We start from the raw sequence: 23,512 nt of genomic DNA, 5'->3' as shown, positions 1-23,512 counted from the left end.
ATGCTGCTGTGAGCATTCATGTGTAAGTTTTTGTATGGATATATGTTTTCAGTTCTTTCAGGTATATCACTAGGTGTGGAATTTCTGGGTCATATGGTAAGTCTATGTTTAATAGTTTTAGAAACTGCCAGACTGTTTTCCTAAACAGCTGCACCATTTTACATTCCCATTAGCAATGTATGGGGCATTCTGAATTCTCTATATACACTGATGTTATAGAGCATCTTTTCATCTACTTATTTACCATTCTTTATATCTTCTTTGGAGAAATGTGTATTTAGATCCTTTGTCCATTTTTAAATGGGCTACTGGTCTCTTTATTATTGATTCATAAGAGTTCTATATATATTTTGTATACAAGTCCCTTATCAGATATGTAATTTGCAAATATTTTTTCCCATTCTGTGGGTTGTCTTTCTTTACTGATTTTTATCTCTTCTTCTTCAGCTATTGAGGGAAATGTGTTATAGTCTCCTGTGATCATAGTAGAATTTACCTATTTCTCATTTTAATTCTATCCATATTTTCCTTCATATATTTTGGAGATGATTTGTTGGATCCACATATATTTGATATATCATAGCAACCTGGTGATTGATCCCTTTATCATTATGAAATGTTCCTCTTTGTGTCTAATAATACTTCTTGCCTTAAAGTATACTTTGATATTTATATAGCTATGCCAGCTTTCCTTTGCTTAGTGTTTGTATGGTTTATCTTTTTTTATCCTTTTATTTTCAAATTTTCTAGGGCTTTATGTTTAATATATGCCTCTTGTAGGGGCACCTGGGTGGCTCAGTCAGTTGAGTGTCTGACTTCAGCTCAGGTCACTTCAGCTTGTGGGTTTGAGCTCCACGTTGGGTTCTGTGCTGGCAGCTCAGAGCCTGGAGCCTGCTTCAGATTTTGTGTCTCCCTCTCTCTCTCTGCCCCTCCCCTGCTCACCCTCTCTCTCTCTCTCTCAAAACAAATAAACATAAAAAAAAATGTATACCTTTTGTAAACAGCATGTGGTGGGTTTTTTTTTTTTAGCCAGTCTATCTTAGTATATTACTTATATTACTTAATATACTATTTATCTTTGTGTAAATATAATTACTGATATAGTAATGGCCTTAATGTAGTTTACTGGTTGTTTTTTTTTCTGTTTAATCTTCCTGTTTTATGTTTCCCCTGCTTTCTTGCTTTCTTTTGGATTACTAAACTATTTTTCTTATTCCATAATTTATCTCTGTTAACTTTTTATTTATACATTTGCTTATTGATCTTTTAGAGGTTTACCTGCAGACCATGACACATATCTACTTTTGTCAGTTCAGCTTTCACCAGAAACTTTTGGTCAGCCTAGCCATATGCCAGATTCAAGCCTGGATTCTCAGTAGTCTTCTATCTGTACCCAAAATTGGTAGATCGCCTAGGGAAAATTTGGATGTGTGTGTTAACTCACCTCTCCAACTTTTTTCTCCTTCTCTGGAATTTTAGGTCCTCTAGTCCTCGTGCTTCTGTAGCAATCTGTTACGTTTAAATAGATCGTTTTGCATTTTATCTGACTTTTATAATTGTTCCTGTAGGAATTTTAATTTGCTACAGACTGTTCTATCATACCTGGAAGTAAGTGTGGTTTTATTATCAATGAATAACCGTATAGTCATTGTATATTTACATAGTAAGCTTAATAATTACACATTGTTAACATTAATGTTATATTACATATATAGTAATATTAATGCTACTTTTATTATTTATTTATTTAGTAATGTTAATTTGCCATTATTTTCCTAAGAATACCTTTTACTCAAGTGTTGATTGAACTTTTACATAGAGAAGAAGAGGGAGAAGGTAGAAACATTGGGGTGAATAATTATCTTTTGAAGGGATTAGTCAGGTTATTTTAATAATCATAAGCTAGTTGAGTTCTTTCTTTAATGTTTATTTATTTTTGAGAGAGAGGGAAAGAAAAAGCACAAGTGGGATAGGGACAGAGAGAGAGGGAGACAGAGGATTGGAAGTGGGCTCCGAGCTCAGAGCGGAAAGCCTGATGCAGGGCTCTAACTCACACACTGTGAGACCATGACCTGAGCCAAAGTCAGACACTTTATTGACTGAGCCACCCAGGCACACCAAGTTCTTTCTTTAAATACCCACATGAAGTTTGATAAAGTTTAATTTGCTTTAATTGTAGCCTTAACTGTCTCAATATTATCCTCATTTGATCTCTTTACTTTCTTCATTTTTAATCCACATCAAATTCATTCTTTAGATGCATGTGGAGTGTATCACTGTAATCAGTGAGGGAGGTACACATGACTCAGTATTTGGCCCTGCATGTAAAATCTGAATGAACGAACGAATGAATGAATGCAGGGGCCTCTGTCCAACTTTCTGGTTCATTTGAGTTGATAAGAGTCGGGATTTCCCTTGTACTAAAATTAAACAGTATGAAAGTTTCATTTTACATGATACTCATTTCATGAGTGTAAAATTGCTGTCACCTTAGGAGCCATTCACATTGTGAGAGGTTAATTAGTTTCGAGCTATTCCTCAGGGGAGCCAGAACTAGCATTGGTAAGCCAAAGCCTTAGAAAGGAAGCCCTGGGAATCAAGTGCCCACAAACCAGAGTTGTCATCAGACGTTAGAAAGCTAGTATTAGAACGCCACAACTGGGGGTTTGGCCAGTCTGAAGTATCAGTAACTCCAAGTGAAGAGCTTTCTTCTCTGAGTGAACTAAGTCATAGTCTCAAAGGAAAACAATAATTCCCACATGGTAACGGACTTATTATCAGAAAACGTGAGATGTTTTAATGGCTTGTCCTAAAGAAAATTTAAAATGTTGCTGAAGAGATTTTAGAATTAAAAGTTTATAAACACAGCTTAAAGATGTTGCTCAATAAAGTATGTGGTATTATTTGGAGACTCTAAGAAGTTTCCTACTTAACAATTTCTATTTCAGTCTATTCCACTGGCCTACATGTGTGGGAAGCACCAGAGCACACAATTAAGAATGAGCATTTCATAGAAGAGTCATGTGTAATAATCTATTTAACCATCATGGCCATGAAGAATGTCAGTGTCATATGATTAAAAATGAATTGAAAAAAAAAACTAGTAAAATTTGAGTTTTATTGTCTATTATATGGCGCCAATTGATTTCCTGATTCTGATAATACACTCTAGTTAGGCAAGATGTCACCAATGGGAAAAGCTGACTGAGGAGTGCATGAATCTTCTCCATACTATTTTGTAACTTTTGGTGAGCTTAAAATTATTGCAAAAAAAAATTTTTAAAATGATTTGAAAGATAAAAGATTTTGTATTGATGAAATGAAAGGGATGCTAATAAGTAAGATACGATAGTCTTTCTTCTTAAGTATGAGGGGAAGTAAAGGGATTATGCCTTTAGATTCCAAGAGCAACCATAAAATATAAAGGCTCTTAAACAAAAAACCATATCAGACCTATAAATGTAGAGAACAAACTGATGGTTGCCAGGGAAGTGGGGAGAGTTGGGAAAAATAGGTGAATGGGAACAGGAGATACAGGCTTCCAGTTTTGGAATGAATAAGTCACAGGAATAAGAGGCACAGCATAAGGAATGCAGTCTTTGGTATTGTAATAGCAGTGTAATGGAACAGATGGTAGCTACACTTGGAAACAAAGCATAATGTATAAACTTGTCAAATCACTAAATTGTACACCGGAAACTAACTACACTCAAATAAATAAAAAGAAAAAAATATATAAGGGGTCTTTCTTTTTGGCTTAAGAATGATTGATACTACATCATTTGTACCAATGATATAGTACTTTGTGAAATTAACATTCTTAACTAATACTACTTTGGTTTATATCCTTCTAATATTCTTTTCATAAGGTAAATTTATTTTAAGTAATTTTAGCCTATGTATTAGACTAGATTTTTTTAAAATATAATTTATTGTCAAAATGGTTAACATACAGTGTGTAAAGTGTGCTCTTGGTTTTTGGGGTAGATTCCCATGGTTCATCGCTTATATACAACACCCAGTGCTCATCCCAACAAATGCCCTCCTCAATGTCCATAACCCATTTTCCCCTCTCCCCAACCCCCCAATCCACCCTTAGTTTGTTCTCTGTATTTAAGAGTCTCTTATGGTTTGCCTCCCACCCTCTCTGTAATTATTTTTCTCCCTTCCCTTTCCCCGGTCTTCTGTTAAGTTTCTCAAGTTCCACATGAGTGAAAACATGGTATCTGCCCTTCTCTGACTGACTTATTTCACTCAGCATAATACCTTCCAGTTCCATCCACATTGCTGCAAATGGCATGATTTCATTCTTTCTCATTGCCAAGTGGTATTCCATTGTATATATAAACCACATCTTCTTTATCCATTCATCAGTTGATGGACATTTAGGCTCTTTCCATAATTTGGCTATTGTTGATAGTGCTGCTATAAACATTGGGGTACAGGTACCCCTATGCATCAGCACTCCTGTATCCCTCGGATAAATTCCTAGTAGTGCTATTGCTGGGTCATAGGGTAGTTCTATTTTTAACGTTTTGAGGAACCTCCGCACTGTTTTCCAGAGTGGCTGCACCAGTTTGCATTCCCACCAACAGTACAAGAGGGCTCCCATTTCTCTACATCCTCGCCAGAATCTGTAGTTTCCTGAGTTGTTCATTTTAGCCACTCTGACTGGCGTGAGGTAGTATCTCAGCGTGGTTTTGATTTGTATTTCCCTGATGATGAGTGACATTGAGCATCTTTTAATGTGTCTGTTGGCCATCTGGATGTCTTCTTTGGAAAAGTGTCTATTCATATCTTCTGCCCATTTCTTCACTGGATTATTTGTTTTTTAGGTGTTGAGTTTGGTAAGTTCTTTATACATTTTGGATACTAACCCTTTATCCAATATGTTATTTGCAAATATCTTTTCCCATTCTGTCAGTTGCCTTTTGGTTTTGTCAATTGTTCCCTTTGCAGTGCAGAAGATTTTTATCTTGGTGAGGTCCCAGTAGTTCATTTTTGCTTTTAATCCCCTTGCATTTGGAGATGTGTCAAGCAAGAAATTGCTGCGGCTGAGATCAAAGAGGTTGTTGTTCCCTGCTTTCTCCTCTGGGGTTTTGATGGTTTCCAGTGTATTAGACTAGAATTATTCAATCTTATGGTAAAGGTGACTGGTACGTAGTTCATAGGAGTAAAAAGTTACTCCCAAGTTCATATAGTAATTCTTGGGCCATAATCATTTCTCTTTTTGTGTGGTGTCTTTTCAGTTCCCCTCTACTCAGATTTGTAGAATCTGATTTTTTTGTCATATGTGGTTTTCCTTTGGTAATATCTTAGAAATATCAGCTTCTTTTTTTGTTAGTAGTCCTCTCATATATAAATGTTAGCTACTTTTTTCATGATACTGTACCCCAAACTTTACCAGTTTGTTTACAATTCAAGTTAAAAATTGGGGCATTTGGTGTGGGTTCAATTGCTGCGTCAGGCTCTGTGCACTGGCTGCATGGAGCCTGCCTAGGATTCTCTTTCTCCCTCCCTCTCTGCCCCTCCCCCATTGGCACGCTCTCAAAATAAATAAACTTAAAAAAATAGATACTTACTTTTGCTTATACAATTGAACTGTGCAGTATCAATTAATTTGCATAATAGTTCAGTTTATCTTTGGAAGCTATCCTGTGATATTATCCTCTATAAGCCTTTGACTAGCCTGACACTTCAAAACCTAAATATGTAATCAGAGTAATAAAATGGAATACCTCCAATGCCATGTAACCAGGGAAAAGAATAAATTCTAAATGTTGGTCATGTAAATAGCTATAGTCGTATAAACTGTAAATACTAATATTCCTCTTGCTTTTGTAGTTGCCAAAGAGGTTTAATTTGTTTGTGTTGTCTTTATATTCCTCTATTAGTCTCCATAATGGATAAGGTGACAACAGTTTTCAACAGTGCACAGAGATTGGAAGTTGTTAGAAATTGCATCTCTTTCATATTTGAAAATAAAACGTTGGAGACTGAAAAGGTAATAAAATTCCATCTTTCCCAAGTAAGCATTCATCATTTCCCTTTCAGATTTACATGTGTAGCTTGCCAAATGACCTCTCCTCTAATTCCATCTCTTGTCTTTATTGAGTGTCCTTTGATCGTTTTGATCATTTTAAGTGAATCAAGTCTAAGATTTAAAATCTTAGCCAAGCCTAGATATGTGGCTACCAGAGAAATACTAAGAGTCATTTTTTTCCTCAAACTTTTAAACATTGTTCACTAAATCCTATTTTACTTAGAAATTTAACATTTTAAGTATAATTTTATTTATTGCAAAGAATCTAGTCAGAATAAGTAATGAATTATAGAAACAGTGGTATTCAATTTAAATGGGTCTTATTAAAGCACATTTTCTTGAGGCTCATGGGTCGCTCAGTCAGTTAAGCATCTGACTTCAGCTCAGGTCATGATATTATGGTTTGTGAGCTCAAGCCCTATGTCATGTTCCATGCTGACAGCTCAAAACCTGGAGCCTGCTTCAGATTCTGTGTCTCCCTGGCTCTCTGCCTCCATCTCTCTCTCTCTCTCTCTCTCTCTTTCAAAAATAAACTTAAAAAAATCATAGTGTTTACAGTGTTCCCAGTATAATAATGTTATTGGAATAAACATAAGAGATGCTATTGAAAAAACAGTGTTTTAAAAAAACACATTTTCTTGACTTTTTAAATAAAACATGCTAAATGTAACGTAATCTTTTCTTAGTGACTCATTATAGCTCTGAACATCTATTACAGGAGGCTAAAGCGTGAAAAGAGTAACATTTTTACCCTTATAGTAAATGACCCCAAGCCTTTCTAGGTTTTGACTTTTTTTGGTTTCCATTTTCTCTTATGCTTGAAGTATCACAGACTTCCTTTTGCTTCTCTTGCTTTAGGTTTCCATCCTATTTCTTGTGCCTGCCTATAATAATACTGTGCCCTCTTTCTCTCAGACTTCTTCCCTTCCTTCTTAGTTGCTCCTTTGTTCTGTATTTTTTAGGTTTTCAAAGTTAAATAAGCTTATCACTGTTTTATATAAAATACATTAACTAGGCTCTCAATATTACTATTTTATATAAAATACATTAACTAGGCTCTCATAAACTGGAAGAGACATTCTTCTGGGTGATGAAATGAAAGAGTTTTAATACATAAATCTGGACATTTCTATTTGTTGATCTGAGTCCTTTATTATATTGAAATGAGGAAGGGAGATTTAGAATTTTCTAGTCATAAATTAAAACTGACTTGTGATTAAAGAACTGATTAAATAACCAGTTTAAAGGTATAAAGTCACCTGTGTTTATTTTCATTAAATTTTTCCTTCTATTCTTGCCATGAAGATGTGGCCAGTTATTAAAAGAGGTGTCTAAGTGTCATGAGTGTTTTGGTAACCAAAGTTTTGTTGAGTTTTTTTTTTTAGGTGAAGTTAAGGTTTTTTTTGTTTTTTGTTTTTTAACTTATCACATGAATCAGTTCTATTTCTTTTTCATGCTGGCTTACAAATAAAATTAACTGTTAACCCATATATTTATGTATAGTTGTTCTTAATAACAAATCAACTCTTGTAGAAGCTAGAAGTTTAATTCTAATAACTTTGTTAAATGGTTTATAGATAAGGTGCACTTGAATTTTTAGTGTGTTTGAAAGTACTTTTTTGCATTGATTCTTTTGTTCACTTCTGCCTCTCTTGTCCTCAGACCCTTCCAGCTGCATTGAGAGCCCTTAAAGGAAAGGCAGCAAGACAGTGTCTCACTGATGAGCTGGGTTTGCATGTCCAGCAAAACAGGGCTATATTAGACCACCAACAGTTTGACTACATAATAAGGATGATGAACTGTACTCTACAGGTAATTTTTAGTTGTTTTAGATTATTCCTAATATTTAAGACTACTTTTTATTTTCCCAGGAGATTCTGTAATTACTGATATGTCAAGTTCTTGAGCCTTCCACAGTGAATAAGATGAAGAACCAATATCCATACCATTTTGGGCAGAAACGCTTATTACTTGGCATAAACATTTTTATTTTCTCTTGAAAAATAGTAGGTTATATTACTTGTTCTCTAAGGAAGCTTTCTGAAAATGAAAAGTCATCTTTAAAACATTCATTTTTATATTACTTAATGTCAGATTACTTAATAATTACTACTTAATTATTCATGCCATTGTCAGGTTTTGGTTGTGCTATTAAGGTAGAGGGTAATGAATGATGGATAATCCAAATTATAAATGAATTACTCAATAAAGTACTTGCTAAACACTATGCATATAAAGCCAAAACATACTTCCATTTGGCTTCAAAAAATATATATATTATATTACAGAAATAAACTTCCCACAAAATAGTGATACCAATTTAAGAGAAGTAAATAATCTGCTTACCCCATCCTGTCTCACTTGTTAGATAATTTATTACATTGGCATTATATTCTTTACAGGTGATACAAAAATTATTTCTCAAACTTTCCTTTTTCAAACTTTTTGAACAAGGAGAAAAATGTTATTAAATATTAAAAATTCAAAGACTATCTGTGGGACTCTAGAGAAACTAAACAAAATGGATATTAAATTCTGTTACACTGGAAGATGAGAATTACCAGGTATAATTAATAATAAAATTTATGAATGAAAGAAGGCCTAATTAAATGGAAGATATACCATGTCCATGGATTAGAAGATAAAGATAGCAGCTCTCCCCAAAATAATCATTAGAGGCAATGCAATTTCTATCAGAACCCAAACTAGAAGAGAAAAAAAACCTAAGAATTACCAACACACCCCTGGGGCGCCTGGGTGGCTTAGTCAGTTGAGCATTCTCTTGATTTTGGCTCAGGTCATAATCCCAGAGTCGAGGGATCAAGCCCTGTGTGGGGCTTCATGCTGAGCATGGAGTCTGCTCTGTATTTTTCTCTCTCTCTTTCTCTTTCTCTTTCTCTCCTCTCTCCTCTCTCTCTCTCTCTCTCTCTCTCTCTCTCTCTCTCTCTCTCTCTTTCTCTCCTTCTGCCCCTCTCTCCTGCTTGTGTGCTTTCTCTCTCTAAAAATTAAATAAATAAACAACAGTTACCAACACACTCCTAAAAACAACAGCAACTTTAGAATTGGTCCTGTCAGATCAAAAATTAGTTTAAAAGAAGACATACCAAAATAAACAAACAATTAAAATAAGACATACAAATGTACAGAAGGCACCTGAAAATGTGTTCAACATCACTAATCATCAGGGAAATAGGAATGAAAATCACCATGAGATATCACCTCACATTTGTTAGAATGCTATTATCAAAAAAGATAAAAGATAACAAGTGTTGAGAGGATGTGGAGAAAAGGGAGCCTTTGTGTACTGTGGGTAAGAATGTAAATTGATACAGCTACTATGAAAAACATAAAATTAAAACTAAAACATATGATCCAACAGTCCCATTTCTGAGTATGTCCAGAGGAAAACAGGATATTGAAGAAGTGTCTGTATCCACATGTTCAATGAAGCATTTTTAACAATAGCCAAGATATGAAAACAATCTAAGTGTCTATCAACAGATGAATAGAAAAAGATGTGTTATATATAAGCAATGGAATTATTCACCCATGAGAAAAAAGGAAATCCTGCCATTTGTGATAACATGGATAGACATTGAAGGCATCATGATAAGTGAAATAAGCCAGACAGACAAAAACAAATACTGCATGTTATCTCTGATAGGTAGAATCTTAAAAAAAAAAAAAAAAAAAAAAAGGTCTAACTCTTAGAAACAAAGAGTAGAAAAGTGGTTGCCAGGGCCTGAGGGGTGGGGAAAATAGTGAGAAGTTGGTAAGAGGTGCAAACTTTTAGCTATTATAAGGCCAAGGCCTCAGGATCTAATGTAAAATGTGGTGACTGTAATTGATAAAACTGTATTATATACCCAAAATTTGCTAAGAAAGTGGAACTTAAATATTTGCACCAAACAAAAACAATAAAACAGGTAAATATGGGAGTCCTTTAATGATGTATGTATATATCAAGTCATCATGATGTACACTTTAAATATTTTATGATTTTATTTATCAATTATACTTCAATAAAACTTAAAATAATGTTTGACTAGTTTAAGATTGTAGTAATTAAGACACTATATAGTAGTTAGATTGACCCCTAGAACAGAATGTTCATAACAGATGATAACAGATATAAACAGAAGTACACATATATGGAAATGTGACTTATGACAAAACTGGCATTTCAAGGGAGCCAGTGTGGCTCAGTGGGTTAAGCATCTGACTCTTGATTTCGGCTCAAGTCATGATCTCAGGGTTGTGAGATTGAGCCCCATGTCAGGCTCTGCACTTGGCTTGGAGCCTGCTTAAGATTCTCTCTCCCTCTCCCACTGCTCCACCCCTGCTCACAAATACACTTTTACTCTCTCTCAAAAAAAAAAAAAAGGGCATTTCAGATCAGTGACCAAATGATGAAAAATTCAATAATAGTGCTGGGACAATTAGGTGAAAATGTACACAACTTCACTAATGTATGTGTACCACACTATGCACTAAAAACACTTTCACGTGGATTAAAGACTTAAATATGAAAAGCCAGGCTATCTAATTTTCCGAACAATCCTTAAAAGAGATATCCTTATGACTCTGGGGTAGGAACAGATTTGTTAAACCAGTTACAAATCATCCTGATCTTAAAATAAAAGATTGATAAATTTGACTACATTCAACTTAAGAACTTTTCTTCATCAAAAAATACCATAAAGTGAATGCATACCTCAGGGTGAGAGATGTTTGCAAAGAATATAACTGCCAACAGATTAGTGCTCAGATTATAAAAACTTCTACAAGTGGGGCACCTTGGTGGCTCAGTTGGTTGAGCATCCAACTTGATTTTGGCTCATGTCATGATCCCAGGGTCATGGGATCAAGCTCCATGTTGGGCTCCATGCAGAGCATAGAGCCTGCTTAAGATTCCCTCTCTCTGCCCCTCTCCCCTGCTCTTGCTCACTCTCTCTCTAAAATAAAATAAATAAAATAAAAACTCCTACAAATCAATAAGAAAAAGACAAATTTTTAATGGGCAAGAGACTTGAAAAAGTATCTCAGAAAAAAGGAAACCCACTTGGTCAGTAGGTGTATAGAAAGATTATCTAGAAATAAAAGACCTATGTCAATAATTGGAGAGTGTCAATTTAAACCATAATGCTATAGCCTTTTACATTCACTATTTTGGAATAATTAAAAAATCATATTATCAAATATTGGTGAAATTATGGAACAAACGGAAGTTTTAAACTTTGCTGGTTAGAATATAAAATAGTATATAACTCCTTTAGAAAATTTAGTAAGATATAAGATACTAAGAAATAAGATAATTTGTCATTTATGTGTAAAGCTGAATATGAACATATTCTCTGACCCAGTGATTCCACTCTCAGATGAGCTCTTACCCATATACACCAAGAGGCATGCACAAAAATGTTCATAGAAGCATTGTTTGAAATAGCAGAAAACAAAGGAACTAATATGCCAACCAGCAGTAGAATGAATAAATAAATTATGGGGTTTTAAAAAAATTTTTTTAACATTTATTTTTGAGAGACAGAGACAGAATGCAAACAGGGGTGGGGCAGGGAGGGAGGAAGACACAGAATCCAAAGCAGGCCCCAGGATCTGAGCTGTTAGCACAGAGCCTGACACAGGACTTGAACCCATGAGCTGTGAGATTATGAGCTGAGCCAAAGTCGGACACTTAACTGACGCTTGCCAGGCGCCCCTTTTTATGTTAGAATATTTTTTAGTAGAGAAAATGAATTGTAGCTACAAGGAACAATGTGGACGAATCTTAAGATAATTTTGCACAAAGGGGCGCCTGGGTGGCGCAGTCGGTTAAGCGTCCGACTTCAGCCAGGTCACGATCTTGCGGTCCGTGAGTTCGAGCCCCGCGTCGGGCTCTGGGCTGATGGCTCGGAGCCTGGAGCCTGTTTCCGATGCTGTGTCTCCCTCTCTCTCTGCTCCTCTCCCGTTCATGCTCTGTCTCTCTCTGTCCCAAAAATAAATAAACGTTGAAAAAAAATTAAAAAAAAAAAAGATAATTTTGCACAAAAATAAAAAGGCAATTCAATTACAATATGATTCCATTAGTATAAAAGTCAAAGCATGTAATGTATTATTTAGAAATATGCAAATTAGGGATACAACATGTATATGGTAAAACTATAAAGAAAAGCAAGGCTGTATACATATATATATCAAATCATTACATTGTACACTACAATTTTATTTGTCCATTATACCTCAATAAAACTGGGAAAAAAGGAAATCAAGGGAATAATAAACAAAATATTGAAGAAAGTTACCTCAAAGGTTAGAGAGGAAGGGCAGATGAACATAGAGATCTTTGATGGTAAAGGTAATATTCTATTTCTTAAACCAGTTGTATGAGTGTTCATTGTGTCATTATTCTTTATAACCTTATAACTTATACACATTAATATCTTAGGGTACTGCTATTGGGCTTTTCTACAGGGCATATTTTTCTCTTCAAATCCATTTCAAAGGATATCTTTCTCAGAAATTCTAATTTAAGGGGTGCCTGGGTGGCTCAGTCAGGTAAGCGTCCAACTTCAGCTCAAGTCATGATCTCACAGCTCGTGAGTTCGAGCCCTGCGTTGGGCTCTGTGCTGACAGCTCAGATCCTGGAGCCTGCTTTGAATTCTGTGTCTCCCTCTCTCTATGTCCCTCCCCCACTCATGTTCTCTCTCTCTCTCTCTCTCTCTCTCTCTCTCTCTCTCTCTCTCCTTCAAAAATAAATAAAAAATTAAAAAAAGAAATTCTAATTTAAAATTTACCATCAAAATGTAATCTTATAACAAGCACTTTGTAGCTTATTTAAGCAAATTGATGAGATCAGAGAGAATTTATCTTTACTGGAATACATTCTTACTTTAAAGTATAATAGACTAGCTATAATGGTTTATAATGGCAACAATTAAAAGCAACCTAGGGGTGCCTGGGTGACTCAGTCAGTTAAGCATCCGACTTCAGCTCAGGTCATGATCTCATGGTTCATGAGTTCGAGCCCCACATCAGGCTCTGTGTTAATAGCTCAGAGGCTGGAGCCTGTTTCAGATTCTGTGTCTCCCTTTCTCTGCCCCTCCCCTGCTCAAACTCTGCCTCTCTCTGTCTCAAAACTAAATAAACATTTTTTTAAAAAAGCAACCTAAATGTTTAACATTCGGATATTGATTAATTATGTACAACTATTTAGAATAGTGATCAGCTACTAAATAAAAAGAGGTAGATCTATACATGTGCTCATATGGAAAACCTTCCATTATATATATGTTGGTAGGTGGGAAATTACATAAAGTTAATATAATTCTATTTTTGACCTAAAAGTATACACACACACACACACACACACACATATATATGTATATATATAATATATGTATATATATATATTATACATACATATATAGATATAAAGATATTTGTAGTAAGTCCCAAACAATAATTATTTCTGGCTTATGGATTAGACACACACAGAGACAGGCACAGTTAAATTATGTAAAACATGGCAAGCATGTATTTTATAATTTTAAAAAAGATTCTCATTTTGGTAGGAAGGAAATCATTGAACACCTTTATGAAAAGAATAAAACACAATAAATTTGACCTAAAAAAGGCCATATCTTTTGTTACTTTGCTGCAGTTACTTTGATACTATCATTGTAGAGAACAAAGGAATTTGATTAATAGGTGAAGGTCTCTAGAAGCCCTACAGTTAGGTAATCTCTTGATACCCTATGATTGCTGATAAAAGTACAAAAACTATTTTATAGAGCTTTTTCCCCATTTCTGTGCTGCTTATTGACTGAGGAACTAAGTTTTAAGGCTTTCTTCAACTTAATTTTAGCATATACCAATTAGGCATTTATAGAATAGCCAGGTACCCTCAGGCTATGAATATTTCCCTTTTCCATTTGAATAATCACATTTCTGGGGAGAAAAAGGCATGGGCAATTTTTTTTTCCTGCTTTCAAATACACCGGGACTATGGCACTTACTATTTTATAATTCAGTATTTCATGAATACATAAAAATAGATCCTGTCCTTATTCCAGCACACGCTGTTGTTTAACATTATATAGAGGCTCTTCTCAGATATAAATGAGCTCACATGTGACAGTCTTATTTTAATGGGTTATTTATTACTAACTTGGGATTTATTAGTATTTATATTCTTGTTACAACAATGTTACTTGTGGGGATTTAACATGACATTCTGAACATTTTTGACAAAAGCGTAGAATTTCAAGGCAGAGGGGCCAGACATCTGTGTCGGTATTTTAAGAAAGAATCCTTAACTAAATGAACTAATTTTTAGCTAGCAATGCAAAAACTTTAGTTAAATTTTTGCTTTTCGTGATTTTGAAGTTATTCTGTCTTTCCCCTTCCTCAAGGGAAAATTAAGTGGAACATGAGTACTGCAGGGGATTATTTTATTTATTAGGTTCTTTCAATGCCAAGGAAATTTTTTAAAGGAAAAGTTCATAAAGGTTATAGATTATTTCTATTTATCATCTCATTTCAAATAACTAATTGTATTTGGGGTTTTTTTAATAACTAAGATTACTATAAATCTCTCCAAAACTGTCATGACCTTAACTCTTCATTTTAGCAGATACATGATTAAAACTTTATATGTGTCAAGATCATAGCTAAAATTTTTTAACAATAAGTTATAATTTAAAAGCCCAGTGAGGGGAGTACCTAGGTGGCTCAGTTGGTTGAGCATCCAACTTCAGCTTAGGTCATGATCTCACAGTTCATGAGTTCAAGCCCCATGTCAGGCTCTGTGCTGATGGCTCAGAGCCTGGAGCCTGCTTCGGATTCTGTGTCTCCCTCTCTCACTGCCCCTCCCTCGCTCATATTCTGTCTCTCTCTCTCAAAAATAAATAAGCATTATAAAAATTTTTTTTAAATAAAAGCCCAGTGAGGTCCTCCATTTTCAGTATCAAACAGCTGCATGCTACGAGGAGCTCTCCCACTAATATAGTAGAAATAGATCTTAGAAAATTGTAAAAAAAAAAATTTTTAAATACCCATGTGATTTTGGTACATTGTTTTTTCTAAGAAGAAAAGGAAATTTTCAATAGGCCCTTCCTCTGTTTTCAAAAAAAGGACAAATAGGGAAAACTAAATTTGTGAGCACAATTAAGCATTGGCCTCCATAAGGAGGGTTGTTTGAACCTGAGAGTTTTGCATTAGGCTAGGACACTAAAAGAGGAATAATCCCTATTTAGTAACATGCCCCTCACCCTCACCTCCGGAAGAATCCATTGTAAATCCTTTCTGGAATAATGCAGCCCCAATTTAGGCAATCAGGATATCCATAAGTTAAATTCAATAAAATATGAACTCACCATGTAAAATGACCAAATACCAAGGAAATGAGCCAGTATGAATTAGTGTCAACAAAACAACCAACAGCAGATTTATATGCTCAAATACTATATTTTGAATTATCCAATTCGAATATATAAGTAAAATATTTAAAGAAAAGACTGAGTACAAATAAGCCAATAATTAGAGAAACAAAAATGGCCAGGTGAATTTATATAATTACCAAAAGTAAAAATTCAGAGGATGTGGAATATTCAATATTGTTAAGATGTCTGTTCTCAGCAAACCCATCTACAGGTTGAATGCCATCCCAATAAAAATTGCAACACTTTTCTCTAGAGATTCACAGTGGACTCTAAAATTTATATGGAAATGCAGAGAACTTAGAATGGCCAAAGCAATCTTGAAAAAGAGCAGCATTGGATGACTTATACTACCTGATCTCAAGACATATTATCAACCCACCATAATCAAGACAGTATGGTACTGACCTAAGCATCAACAAATAGATCGGTGGAAAAGAGTACCCAGAAACAGACTTACATTTATGGGATTTTTAATGAAAACACCAAAGTGATCCAATAGGGGGAAGAAATTTTTTCCCACAAATAGTGTTGGAATAACTGCATATTCATATGGAAAAAAACTGAATCTTAACTTCTACCTCACATCAAACCCAAGGATAACTTTGAGGTAGAGCATAGACCCAAACATCAACTAAGAAACCATAAAGCTTTTAGGGGGAAAACATGGAACAGTTTCCTAACTTGGGAGTGGGCAACAGTTTCTTATCACAGAAAATGATAACCAAAAAGGAAAAAAATTATCATTATACTTTATTAAAATTAAAACTTATGCTCATCAAACCACACCATTATGAAAATGAATAGGAAAAATTGGGAAAAAATATTCCCAAAATATTATGTGGCAAAGAACTGGTATCATGTTTATATAAAGAACTCCTACAACTTAAGAAGAAGCCAAACCAACCAATTTTTAAAAATGGGCAATTTGAACAGATACTTTACAAATTGATATGTGTGTGAATGGTCAATAACCACATGAAGGTCTCAATATCGTTAGTCATTAGAAAAATGCAAATTAAAACCACTATGAGATAGTACTATATAACCCACCTATATGCTAAAATTAGAAAGACTAATGATGCCAAATGTTGGCAATGTTGTAAAATAACGAGAATTATACTTTATTGTTGAGAATGTAAACTAGTCTAATCGATTCAGAAAAAAAGTCCAAGAGATTCTTATGAAACTAAACATATACCTATCCTATGACCCAACAATTTCATAATAATTAATGTCTGCTATTTACTTTGAAATGCACTAAAAATAATATGGATTAATGGATAGTTAGATGGATAAATAATAAAGCAAGCGTAGTAAAATGTTCATGATACAATCTGGGGAGAAATATGTAGGTATTCAGTATAAAATTATTTCAACTTTGATATTTTTTTGTATAGAAGAGTAAAGAAATAAATACATATGCACAAAAACTCAATGGATAGGTCAAATATCAGACTAGACACAGTGAAAGAGAGAATTATAATGAACTGGAATACACATGTGAAGCAATTGCACATAGTAGAGCAGAGAGAAATAGGAAATGGAAAAAGTGCAGAAGAAAATACAGGCAGGAGATAGTAAGGTCGTCTCATACAATACTGTTCAAAGTGGTAGTCTGTGACAAGATAAGAAACTTGTGCCAAAATGCAAATCAGTGATCTTCATTGACAAAGTCTTACTATGAAAAAAAAGTAAGCTACTAAACATTGGGCTTAGTGTGACTTCATCGGGCAGTGGTCAGTATCCCCTAAAGTAACCAAGAATCCTGCCTTATTAAAGAGGAGAGGCTTAGGGGCGCCTGGGTGGCGCAGTCGGTTAAGCGTCCGACTTCAGCCAGGTCACGATCTCGCGGTCCGTGAGTTCGAGCCCCGCGTCAGGCTCTGGGCTGATGGCTCGGAGCCTGGAGCCTGTTTCGGATTCTGTGTCTCCCTCTCTCTCTGCCCCTCCCCCGTTCATGCTCTGTCTCTCTCTGTCCCAAAAATAAATTAAAAAAAAAAAAAACGTTGAAAAAAAAAAAAAAAGAGGAGAGGCTTCAAAGTCTAAGTCTCAGACTTTGTCAACGCTGAGAATTCCAGACACCAAGAAAATGTTTTCATAAAATTTCTTTGGTTGCTGAGTAGATTCTTATATTGGGTTTCTTTGACTGAGGACTCAGAATAATAATAGGAAACCACATACAGGTTTTAAAGTATGAGAGACTTTCACATCAGATTGATTTAATCTAGATTTTTTTTTAAGGTAGTTGACATCTATATTGGTTTGGAGGCAGGGGAGAGGGGGTGGGGCGGGTGCTCAGGAGCTCGTGGAGAAGTGTGCCCGTGTCCTCTTCACCATCACAGGCTTCTGGCTGTGCAGGATGGCACTGGCTCTGCGAATGGCATCCATGTGGAGATCTGGGCAGTACTTGTTCTTGTGGATCATGTGCCTGATGCTGCTTAGGATGGCCAGAGCATTCTTGTTGATGGTAATCCATACACAGGAGGTGGCGGGTTTTCATTGGCCTAATCTCCACTTTATGACCACCACTATACCTTTACCTTTGGCCACCAACTCCGTGCCCACACTCTTGTAGCGAATCAGTCAATTGTAGCAGGAGTTGTAAGCCTTCAGGTTACTGGGCTCGGTGCTGTATGTCTGCTTGTTCCTTTTGATCAGGAAGCTGGAGCAGTTCCCCACCACCATCCATTGTAGGTGGCAGACATGGCAGCAGCTCCTCTCATTACTGCAGCCAGAGGAGGAAAGGGCTATCTAGAAATTTTTAAGGACGCTCATATCCTGCTCCTATGTCTGAATAGCAAATTTGGACATTTTGTTAAGTGCTGTAGTCTGAATGTGTTCTCCCAGATTCCTATGGTGGAAACTTAACCTCTGAGGTGATAGTGTTAGGGGATGGGGTTTTGGGGAGGTGGTTAATCTCATGAGTGAGATTAATACCCTTATTAAAAAAGAGCCAACAGGGCTCCCTTAGCTCTTTTCACCAAATAAGGATATAGGAAGTCTACAACCCCAAAGAAAGCCCTCAGGTGATCGTGCTGGCACCCTGATCTTGGACTTTCAGCCTCCTGAACTGGGAGAACTGAATTTCTGTTGTTTATAACCTCTTAGTCTATGGTATTTTGTTACAACACCCAGAACAGACTAACATATGAAGAATTTATTAATCAGTAGAATCCCTCTTCCTTAATCAGGGTGTATTTTTTACTTTTTTCCTCTCCTCTTCAATTTACTGATTTCTACTCTATAGTAGTCTCTGTACTAGATATTGAGGTACACTTCATATGGAGGTGATTAAGATGAAGTCCTGGTTCTTAAGGACAACAACATTTTGGAAATTGGAAAATTGATGGGTTAATGATTTTATTTAGCAGACTCAAGACATCCTTTTCCTAACTGACAGTTGTAAAAGCCTTGAAGCAGCCGTATTTGCAGAACTGCAAAAGGTTCGGGGATTGGGGGCATCTAGTAATCTCTGGACACAGGAAGCTAAGGTGGGACTGAAACATTAAAAAGAGAATTGATTGAAAGTCTTCTTAAGGAGTGCCTGGGTGGCTCAGTTGGTAGAGCGTCCTACTCTTGTGATTTTGGCTCAGGTCATTATCTCACAGTCATAGGTTAGAGCCCTGTGGCAGGCCCTGAACTGAGCATGGAGCTTGCCTGGGATTCTCTCTCTCCCTCTCGCTGCCCCTCCCCTCCTTGTGCACACACTCTCTCTCAAAATATATAAACATTTCAAAAGAAACTCCTTAAGTTATAGTTGGATTGCCACAATCCCTATCAAAATAACACCAGCATTCTTCACAGAGCTAGAACAAACAATCTTAAAATTTGTATGGAACCAGAAAAGACCTCAAATAGCCAAAGCAATCCTGAAAAAGAAGACCAAAGCTGGAGGCATCATAATTCCAGACCTTCAAGCTGCATTACAAAGCTGTCATCATCAAGACAGTATGGTACTGGCACAAAAACAGACACGTAGATCAATGGAACAGAATGGAGAACCCAGAAATGGACCCACAAACGTATGGCCAACTAATCTTTGACAAAGCAGGAAAGAATATCCAATGGAAAAAAAGACAGTCTCTTCAGCAAATGGTATTGAGAAAACTGGACAGTGACATGCAGAAGAATGAACCTGGACCACTTTCTTACACCATACACAAAAATAAACTCAAAATGGATGAAAGACCTAAACATAAGACAGGAAGCCATCAGGGGCCTCTGGGTGGCTCCGTCAGTTGAGCATCGGACTTCAGCTCTGGTCATGATCTCACAGTTTGTGACCCGCGTTGGGCTCTGTGCTGACAGCTGAGAACCTGGAGCCTGCTTCAGATTCTGTGTCTCCCTCTCTCTCTGCTCCTCTCCTGCTCACACTCTCTCTTTCAAAAATAAATAAAGATTAAATTTTTTTTTAAAAAAAAGAGAGGAAGCCATCAAAATCCTAAAGGAGAAAACAGGCAACAACCTCTTTGACCTCAGCTGCAGCAACTTCTTACTTGACATGTCTCTGGATGCAAGGGAAACAAAAGCAAAAATTAACTATTGGGACTTCATCAAGGTAAAAAAACAAAACAAAACAAAACAAAACAAAACCTTCTCTACAGCAAAGGAAGCAATCAGCAAAACTAAAAGGCAACTGATGGAATAAGAGAAGATATTTGCAAATGACATATCAGATAAAGGATTAGTATCCAAAATCTATAAAGAACTTACCAAACTCAACACCCAAAAAACAATCCAGTGAAGAAATGGTCAAAAGACATAGACACTTTTCCAAAGAAGACATCCAGATGGCTAACAGACACATGAAAACATGCTCAATATCACTCATCATCAGAGAAATACAAATCAAAACCACAATGAGCTACCACCTCATACCTGTCAGAATGGCTAAAATTAACAACTCAGGCAAGAATAGATCTTGGCAAGGATGCGGAGAAAGAGGAATCATTTTGCACTGCTGGTGGGAATGCAAACTGGTCCAGCCACTCTGGAAAACTGTATGGAGGTTCCGCAAAAGATTAAAAATAGAACTACCCTATAACCCAGCAATTGCACTAGTAGGTATTTATCCAAAGGATACAGGAGTACTGATTCAGAGGGACCCATGTACCCCAATGTTTATAGCAGCACCATCAACAAGAGCCAAAGTATGGAGAGAACCCAAATGTCCATCGACAGAAGAATGGATAAGGAAGATGTGGTATAGGGGCGCCTGGGTGGCTCAGTCGGTTAAGTGTCTGACTTCAGCTCAGGTCATGATCTCACGGTTTGTGAGTTCGAGCCCCACATCAGGCTCTGTGCTGACAGCTCAAAGCCTGGAGCCTGCTAGGGATTCTGTGTCTCCCTCTCTCTCTGCCCCTACCTCCCTTGTGCTCTGTCTCTGTCTCTGTCTCTCTTTCTCTCTCTCTCAATAATAAATAAACATTAAAGAAATTTTTTTTAAAAAGATGTGGTGTATATATATTCGATGGAGTAGTAGTTGGCAATTAAAAAGAATGAAACCTTGCCATTTGCAACAATGTAGATGGAACCAGAGTGTATTATGCTAAGCGAAATAAGTCAGAGAAAGACAAATACCATATGATTTCACTCATCTGTGGAATTTAAGATACAAAACAGATGAACATAAGGGAAGGAAGCAAAAATAATATAAAAATGGAGAGGGAGACAAACCATAAGAAACTTAAAGACACAGAACAAATGGTTGCTGGAGGGGTGTTGAGTGGGGGGATGGGTTAAATGGGCAAGGGGCATTAAGGAGGACACTTGTTGGGATGAGCACTGGGTGTTATAAGTAAGTGATGAGTCACTGAATTCTATTCCTGAAATCATTATTAAACCATATGTTAAGTAACTTGAATTAAAAAAAAAAGAAGATACAGTTGGATTCCCCTCCCAGATCATGTTTCAGTTCTGTGTAAACAGCCAGCTGCCTCTCCTTTACCCTGGTAGAAGATTACAGGTTTGTTTGTTTATTTGTGTATTTGTTTTTAAGAGAAAGGACATCACTAGCCTGGGAGACATAGGTCTAGCTGAGGGAAATTCTGTTTTGCTGCAAACAAGGGAGTTAAGTGAATAACAGACATTGAGAATACCAGTTTAGCTCCCAGAACTCTGGCAATCTGCCCTCAAGTCAGGAAATTGGAAAACAGTTCTTTGAGAAATGTGACCAGCCAGAGAAAAAAAGATTTTACTAAAGATACTAAGATTAGAAGTTTCTCAACCAAAGAGCTTAACCGGGTCATGCTATAATGAAGCTTTCGGTCAACAAGCTTCACCATGTACACATTCTTTTTATTTTGTCATTCTTTACTTTGTGTGGAGCATGACCTAAGCAAGAGGGACCATTAAACAAAGTCAGTTCCTACTCCCCACCATTGTTTCCCAACTCTGCTTTCACTGCCCGCTCCTCCTTGTGAGAGAACCATCTAGTCAGCATTCCTAATTGCCCTGTCCTTTTCCTTCTTGGGGATGGGTATCACTTTGATGGCCTCAGACAACCTCAGCTTTCTTTTGGCTCTGAAACTGAGTTAGCCACAATCACTACCACTCTCTGGAAATAGGCCCAAAGAAATTAAACAGTTTTCCCAAATCTCAGAGCTCATAAATTGAGGAGGTGAGTTCTGAATCTAAATTTTGTTTTTTGTTTTTTATTTTTATTCATGCTGTGCCTTTAACTTACTGATGCTGTGTTCTTCAAAACACATTAAGTGGCAATAGGTGCTCTACAGCTAAATTTAAGTTTAGATCAGAAGCCTGTATTCTGGAAACTTGTGGATCTTTTATTTTCATTTTTTTTAAGTAACAACTACTATTGAAAAACTTCAACCTCAACTGAATAAAAACAGACCTTGTTTATGTTGTTCATTATTGTACAGCCAATATCCAGAACATCACCTGGTGCATAGAAAGTATTCATATGTGTTTGAATATGTAAATGATTATATAATTGTGTTTTTCCAAGTACAATTTTTTAATAAAGATAATTACAAAAGATGGAAAAATCAGCTCAGAAAGTGCAATTACTTCTTTAATCAGTTTTTTTGACATAACTTACATCAGTTTTAAATACTATCACATAAAGTATGGTGAAGAAAAGAAATTTTGCTTCACAATTAGAAACAATAAAACTTGCCAAGAGAAACAAAAGCCATTTTGAAAATAAATACAGTCCATGCCAAAGTAGCATAAAATGAAGCCAGAAGTCTTCAAAAAGAATAAATTTTTCTTCCCAATATTTTCTCACACTTTTATGGTTTCTGAGATTGGTGAAGGTTCAAGGGTTGAGATTCAAGGGTTGCTGAGCTATTCTGATTTAGCACCTTTGGTATCTGTTCTTTTCACTATTGTTCTTGGATTGAAATAAGATTCCATTTTTCCAAGTTACTTATTAAGGAAGCAACTTGGTTGTTAACAATTTTGAGTTTCAGATTTAGGAGACAATTCATTGAGAATTTAATTATTCTTTTTTTTTAAGTTTATTTTATCTATTTTGAGAGAGAAGCAGTGAGCATGAGCAGGACAGAGAGAGAGGGAGAGAGACAATCCCAAGAAGGCTCCACACTGTCAGCCTGATATGGGGCTCCATCTCACAAACCATGAGATCATGACCTGAGCTGAAATCAGGAGTCAGATGCTTAACTGACTGAGCCACTCATGCACCCAAGAAAGTTAATTATTCTAACAGTTGTAAGGTTTAGACCAAATCTTTGGCTACCACTACTCAACCAAGATCACTGATGAGAACTTATTGATAAATATAGTGGAAACTTTTCAGTTCTTACTTCACACTTGGTAGCATTTCATGATGCTCTTTACAAAACCTTCCTCCCTTATCTTTGATGACAATATTTCCCCTGGCTTTCTACTTCTTTTGAATTTTTCAGTCATTTTGATATGGCTTTTCTTCCTTCAGCCTTGCAAATGATGATGTTTATTTGCATCTTTAGGTTCATTTCTAGGTTTTCTGCTAGTCTGAGATTCTCAGAGCCAATCTTACTCCTCCCTGTTACCATCTTTTACTTATGCCATC

At 36.1% G+C, this 23,512-nt stretch overlaps 1 protein-coding gene and 1 pseudogene across 3 annotated transcripts in view; one reads left to right on the top strand and one right to left on the bottom strand.

The window, feature by feature from the left end:
• Positions 1–23,512, top strand: part of SBF2 (SET binding factor 2) — a 489,527-nt gene that overhangs the window by 299,325 nt on the left and 166,690 nt on the right. For all 3 annotated transcript variants that reach the window (XM_023239559.2, XM_023239558.2, XM_023239557.2), the window contains exons 15-16: positions 5,895–6,004; positions 7,706–7,855. In XM_023239559.2, the coding sequence (XP_023095327.2) occupies positions 5,895–6,004; positions 7,706–7,855 (260 nt within the window). The remainder of the gene's footprint in view (positions 1–5,894; positions 6,005–7,705; positions 7,856–23,512) is intronic.
• Positions 17,773–18,168, bottom strand: LOC111556620 (annotated as a pseudogene).

This window comes from Felis catus, chromosome D1, assembly GCF_018350175.1.
Source record: "Felis catus isolate Fca126 chromosome D1, F.catus_Fca126_mat1.0, whole genome shotgun sequence".
Lineage (NCBI taxonomy): Eukaryota > Metazoa > Chordata > Mammalia > Carnivora > Felidae > Felis > Felis catus.
Note: the sequence above shows the minus strand (reverse complement) of the source record. Positions and strands in the feature narration are given on the sequence as shown.